At 44.0% G+C, this 7,054-nt stretch overlaps 1 protein-coding gene across 2 annotated transcripts in view; it reads left to right on the top strand.

The window, feature by feature from the left end:
* Window positions 1-198: 198 nt before the first annotated feature.
* SPAG6 (sperm associated antigen 6) overlaps window positions 199-7,054 on the top strand; it is a 69,807-nt gene continuing 62,951 nt past the window's right edge. Inside the window, exons 1-2 of one of the 2 annotated variants that reach the window (XM_019508305.1) lie at window positions 199-393; window positions 467-562. In XM_019508305.1, the coding sequence (XP_019363850.1) occupies window positions 369-393; window positions 467-562 (121 nt within the window). In that variant the 5' untranslated portion in view covers window positions 199-368. Of the gene's footprint in view, window positions 394-466; window positions 563-7,054 lie in introns of those variants that run through there. The other variant, XM_019508306.1, reaches the window with a different exon arrangement.

The following is a 7,054-nucleotide window of genomic DNA, read 5'->3' as shown; positions in this document are numbered from 1 at the left end:
GCCTGCGGCGACACTTCCCGGAGCCAACCGCGCTTCCCCTGCGCGGCCCTGGGCCTGCTCCGCCGGCGCGCACCTCGCCGCGCAGCCCGCCCGGGCACACGCAGCCCCGCCGGGAGGCGGCGGCCCTGATGTCACAATCAGGCGGCCGAGGCTCCCCGCCCTCTCCCGCCCCCGCGCGGCGCTTCCGCCCGGTTACCTAGGAGAGCGATACACACAGCGGCGCGGAGCAACCGGCTCCCGCTCCCGCGCGCCTTGGCCTGCGGGGCTGAGCACCCCTAGGGACCCCGATCCCGGAGGGCGCAGCAGACACCGCCAGGAGCCTTTGCTGTCTCGTCCCTCGCCCCGCTCCGGCCTCTTCGGCAGGAGCCATGAGCCAGAGGCAGGTCTTGCAAGGTACGGGTACTCCTCGCCGGCCCGCGGCTCCCTGCGCGCTGCCCCGCTCACTCTGCCCCTCTCTGCCCCGCAGTGTTTGAGCAGTACCAGAGGGCCCGGACCCAGTTCGTGCAGACGGTCGCGGAACTTGCCGCTCGGCCCCAGAACATCGAGACCCTCCAAAACGCAGGTAAAGCTCCGGGGGGCCGCGGAGATGCAGGGCCCCGCCGCGCTCACTCTGTACCTGCCCGGGGTGAAGGTGAAGTGAAGTGAGAAAGCCTTTATGCATTTGCATGTCAAGGCCAATCTGTATTTACTTGTCACGCTGGTATTTTTACAGCCCAGGAGCCTCAGGTACGTGGTTAGGTGGTTAGGCTCAGTCGCTGTGCCAAGAAAAGCAGAGAGGCTGCGAGGGTAATGCACCTCCACTGGACCGTGGTTACATATTTCTTCCTTCCCATTTACTGCACTTTCAGAAGGAGAAAGAGCAACTGTCACACTTAGAGGCAACGGTGCTATCTGGTTTGGGTTTGGATTGTTGATGGGAGAAGAATGGCACTTTATTTTGTGCTCATGTTGAATAGAAAAGCGGGTTTCATTGATAGAGAACTTTCAGCCCCAGAAAACCTTTTTAAAGACAAAAGTTTTCTTTTGTTAAATTCACAACAGTTCAAAGGGTATTAGGTGTTTGGTATGTGGAATGAATAAGTGGAGCATTTCTGAGTTTTTCAGATTCAGTATGATCTGTGGCATTATTTTGGGGAAGGTATAAAGTTTTTGTTTTGTGTTTGTTTTCTTAGATCTTTTTAGGTTTCTAATTAATCTGTTCCTGTAGATATTTATGTGGTTCTCTTTGCTGTAATATTCAATCATGTGCTTGTCATATCTTCCTGAGTGAGATTTGGAAGTTAAACATATGCATGGATTAGGTATGTGTCTGCATGTGCACCTGATGACACCCACCCATGCCCACACACACTCCCATTTATTTTAAATACATCTTGTCAGTATAATGAATTTGTGTTTTATAAATAAAACTATTTTGAGGCTTGAGGAATTACTAACTAAATGAAAATATAAACGAGGTTTGTGAAAATGTTGTAAAGCAAAATCATACTAGAAAGGTAAGGGTTTTTGTAACAGTTTGCCTCAAATTTTGTTTATAAATTATTGAGCATCTTAACCTGTCTAATGTGTTCAGTTGTCTAGGAGTTCATGCTATCTCATTGCTTTCATGCAGTTTAATAAACTAAAATAAGCATCTTTTGTCATGCAAATGACTCCTAGCATAGCCATTTCATTATTAACATTTAATCACCAGCTCCAGTTGTCCAGAGTTCTTATGTTATTTATTAAGAAGAGAAAAGGCATAAAAGCAGAACATAATATAGACTTAAAAGACTTTTAGAGAAAGAGCTGTAAAGCCTGACTTATTTTATGGTATTGATAATTATTACCTGTTTTTATGGTATCAGTTTTAAAAGTATTTTATTTTAAATATTTATTTGCTAACTCTTTTAAAACTCACAGTTTTTCCAAAATGTAGTCCAAATAAAGAGAACCTGGTAAACAACATTGTTCTAATATTATGGTTAAACATGTATCATTGTACCTAAACTATTGTTAAAGAAACATGAACCTGATTATGCGAGCCATATTCAAATACAGTATCCATTGAGCAGGTCTTTGATAATACTATTTGAATAACTTTGCTTTCAGGAAATTGGGATCTGTACAACCTGCTGCCCTTATTCATGCTAGCTGTCTTCATTTATTAAATGAGACTATTTAATATAGTTGGAACTTCTTGTGAGCTCTGTGAATGGGGCCCCACATACCTGCTTTAAGGTCCAGTTCAGCCAATTGTCCACATCCGGAGTTCTTGTTTAGACAGGAACCTCATACTTGATATTAAAAAAAAAAAGGAGAAAGTTTTATTTTAAGACAACCTCTCTAAACCAAGCACAGTTATACTTGACTTAATTGTTTCAAATATGTGTCTGACTAACCTGAGTTATTTGTCAGTGTGTCAAAACCAGTACTGGACTAGATGAAGTGTCCAGCTTATGGGCCAGATGATTCATACATTGTGCAACCAGCATGCTCCTCAGTCACTGAAATTTTTGATGAAGGAACGCAGATATTCAGGCCTAAGGTTAGTGACATGCAGAAGTCACTCAATCTAGTACCATTTCTTTGTTTTATAAGATTTAAATTATTCTAAAGAGGGGAAATAATTGCAAATACAGAGTTTTTATCATGTTTTATTTGAATGTGTGAGGCCCATAAATACTGGAAAACAAAACCTGAATCCTGCCTTTAAAACTACTTCATAAACATACAATTGTAGCAACAGCTGTTAGTTTTGACTTATTTTGCCAGATATGCCAGATGCAGAATTTTTAGGCTGTGATTAACTGCTTCAAAAAGGACCAATAAAACATTTTGGGGCATAGTTGTTGCGCAGACAATTGGCAAATCTTTTTGGTGGTCTTTCTATATTAAACTGCCTCTAATTAAAGGCCTGAGGGGGCCTCATTATTACATAAAATGAAGAAACTATTCTGTATAAATTTTAAAAGTTTTCTGTCTGCTTATCCCTGAAAAGAAAGCTAACTTTTTGTAAGCAAACAAGAAGCAGAGCCTAATCCTAAAAGGTACTGACTGCCATTAGTCATCACTTATTTCAATAACTGATGGGTGCTTGGCACCTCACACAAGAGGCCCATTGCATTTGGATCTAGAGGGCCTAGGATTTTGTTTTCATTTTAATCAACGTGTGTGGCAAAATTACAATGGAATTAAATTTGAACAAGATTGGGCCCTGAAATAACTGCAGTACAGTGTATTACTATATCATTAACCCAGTCTTATTCCTGGAAGATCCCTAAAAATCAGTTTGAAAAACCAAGACAGATCAGGATGTGGGAGGAATATCTAATTTGGCACCACTTGTACAAATCCTTGGTAATAAACAAATTACATTCGTAATGTCTTCTCAATAGGTAGAGGTTGAAAGGGCTTTCTGCTCTTTATTAATGCTCCTGTCCCAGCTCACACATCTCTAATGTGGAGATCTTGTGTTACAAAAAATCTTGATTATACCTTAAGCACCCCTTTTCTAGCATCCTAGCTGATGCACAAACCAACAGCAAGTAATAAGAAAAGCAACATCAATGCCAGTTGAATTGTGGTAGTAGATAGAGGGTAGTAATATTATAAGCACATTTAAAATATAATGGTTCAAACTGCGTCCCTAGAATTGTACATGTAAATCTTCAGTGCCTCTTGTATGAAAGAGGGCTCAGCCCCTATAGCAGCTCTGTCAGATTCTGCAGAGGCCCTTTTTCATAATCTGGGCTCCATGCTAGGGAAAACCTTGGGGGAATGAAAGGAAGATTGGGTTGTCTAGGGAGGATACACATCTACTTCCTTCTCTGATTACATCCCAGATTTTATGGAAAATCCTCAGAAAAAATCATTTAGCTCCAGACGGCATTATTCTTTGTTCAGAGCCCATTCTCTAGAAATCTTGAGTCCGTGACAGGGGAATTTGGGGCCACTGCAGATAACCTTCATATCCTTGGCCTTCCTCCAGTGTGCACATTTGGCACAGTCTTCCACAACTGGAGGCTGTCCTGATGGTTGTTTCTGTGTGGGAGCAATTGATCTTATGTAACAATGGAGAGATCATTACAAGGAAACCGGCTCAGAAATTCCTGTAGGTTTTCCTGCTGGCTGTGATATATATACCTTGGGTGCTTTAGTGACCAGGGATACTCCCATGAGTAAATGCTACTTAAGATGTGTAATAGTTGAAAAATCAGGCTTCTTAATGCATAATTAATGCAGCTGTCTTGAAAGAAGAAAAATCCTCCTCTAGAAAACCCGTTTCAGCTGGTAAATATGCAGCTGGGACACTGACAAACAATTCATTTATCAAATCTCATTTCTCATGGGCTCTAACTTATCAAAGAAGTCTATTTTGATGATAATAGCTTTAGACATTTCCTTTAAAACTAAATCTAGTCTTTGGAAAGTTACAGCCCATGAAATTTGCTATCAGAGTGTATTATCAAAAGAAAAACAATGATTTCAAATATTAGAAATTGAATATTTCTGACAGTAATTAAAGATGGACCTGAATCAACTTCTCCTCGAACCCCAATCCTGTTATTATATCCAAACACCATTTTGCCCTCAATTGTGGGACAGTTTAGAGCTAGGTCTGAATTTCTATCTTAAGGTGTATTTCCAGCAATCACATTCTAAGGGCCTCACTCTTACCTTCTTTGCTCATCTTGTGAAATACAGTACTCTATAAATAGTTCTACTGAAGTTAGTGGGATTATTCTTCAAATAATTTACTATTAACTAGGAAGAAATATAGCAGAATCAAGCCCTATGAATTTTACTGCTTTTAATTTCTGGAGATTAAAGGTCCAGATTCTATTCCACTGCATGTAAACAGACTTGTGCATTTACACCCAATTCTGTTAACTCTGCTCAAGTCATTGAAAAACTGTTAATGCTAAATCAGGGTACATCTTTCTCCTCCTCCTTCTTGCTTTTGTATGACGAGGAATCCTGGTTTTCTCTGATTTAAAAAAAGAAATCCCCAATTTTTGGATTTAAAAAAGTAACCCAAAATCTACATTTTTCCACAATTAAAATAAAACACCACTAAAATAGACATAGGAACAATGTGGATTTTGTGTTATTTTTTTAAATCTGAAAACTGAGGATTTTTAAAATCAGAGAATACTAGGATCCCTGTTTATGACTCGGTTTTATGGCTAAGAGGACCACGTGTTACAGGATGAGCTCTGGGGCAGCTGTGACACCCCCTGGGGCCCACCCTAGTCCTATTCACACTCCTGGTCCTCTATATAACCTCCCCTGTTTATCTCTCCTGCCATGCTTTGATGTTCTTTGGATATCAGTTGGGAGGCTGCCCCTGAGTCCCAGAGTGCTCTCACCCTGGTGAGCACCTTTTTAAACTGGAAAGGTGGGACACATGCTTACTTCCGCCCACAGCTGGCACAGCCTTTCCCTCAGGAGCCCATGCCAGCTGTGTGCCCCCTACCCACCTGGCAGCAGTGGGATGCACAACTCTATGCCACCACCACTCTGGCTGCTGTCAGGTAGGCAGAAGCACTTCACCATAGCAGTGCGAGGCTCCCAGGGGGAAGGCAGCAGGGCAGGGAGCCCTGAGCCCACAGCCTGCATCCAGCCCCACCCTGCGCACAAATCTGGGGGGCACATGCCCTCCATCCACCTCTCCCTGTGCACACAGCGGCAGAGAGTTGCCCTCCCCATGCTCCCTGGTCCCATGCCTGTGGCTCTGTCCTGCTCCCCTCCCTGGCCCTGGGACCCCATGCACTGCCCTGGCTGGGCAGCACCCCTAGTCCCTGCTTCATTCCCTCCTGCACTGTGGGGGCCTTGATCTGCCCCTCCCCCACTTCCCCACATAAACTTACCTGTAGGGAGCTGCTCTCCATGCTGCCTGGGTCTTTCCCTGAATGGAACAGTGCCAGCCTACAAGGGGAAACCCCGATCCTTGCACAATGCTGCAAATCCAGGACAAATGCTGCCCTGGAGTCATGCAGCCTGGGATTTGATGATCCCATTCCAGGAGTGTCCCACCCAGTTAGGGACAGGTGGCTCTTACCAGTATCTAACCAATATAACGAACCTCTTAGGGTCTTTGGGCTGTCTGCCCACTAACTCAAAACATTATGGTTCTCCACGTACTCTGGTGGGTCTACTGGTACCTGGCTGGCACTAGTTCAAGCTAGTGGTCATCATTTGTGGCCCTCTTGGCCCCTAATTAAGCGCTAGGTCTCTTAATCATGGCCTCCAGCCTCCTCCATAGCCATGGCCATGCCTCGCAGGTGTCACTGTCTTTGTTTACCTTCCTATATAGGCTTCAGCCCTCTTAGCCTTAGCTTACAGGTTACTTGGCTGTAGGTTTGTAGCCTGGGCCCACTTACTCTGGCTTGGAATTTCAATCTCAGCCTCTTATTGGCCTTTGTCTGCTTGTGTTGCCTTCTTGTGGCTCAGGTTCTGGCCCTCTTGGTCTCAGGCCTGCTTGTGCCTTGCTGCAGTGTCTCCCTTGGCTCCCTGTTACACGAATGTAGATGCATTAATGAATTTTCATGGACTTGAACAGTAGAATAGAATGCACTTAGGTGCCAAAGTCCACTAGATGCCCAGTAAGTGGCATATAATCTGGCCCTAGGTATATATTCTCTCCTTCAGTGGGAGTGACCCCTTAATTTATAATGTATTTTTTTTTCTGTAGTAGAGTGTACTAATGGGGACAGTTGCTTTTTAAATTATAAAACTGTTTAAGGATCTCAGCAAAATTAAGAAGAAGACTGTTACAATGACTGAAATGGCTTCAGAGCTGAAAAACTAAGGACCAACTCCTGGGGCACATCCAGACGAGTGCAGACGTGCAGTATGTGGCACTGCAGACCTGTCTGTGGCACCACACACCACACATGCTGCACATGCAGGCATTCCCTGTGCTGCAAATTAGCAGCCTGGGTGTGGGGGGTTGACCCCATGTTAGAAAAACCTGCCTAAAAAAAGTGGGACAGAGTATGTGGTGGCAGTGTGTGCCGCGCAAAACCAGAGCCTGGCTGGCCAGAGCTGCACTCTGGCTGCTGGCCAGGCT

Source organism: Gavialis gangeticus, unplaced genomic scaffold (genome assembly GCF_001723915.1).
Source record: "Gavialis gangeticus isolate Ggan-Ray unplaced genomic scaffold, GavGan_comp1, whole genome shotgun sequence".
Lineage (NCBI taxonomy): Eukaryota > Metazoa > Chordata > Crocodylia > Gavialidae > Gavialis > Gavialis gangeticus.
This window is presented reverse-complemented; position numbering and strand designations above follow the sequence as displayed.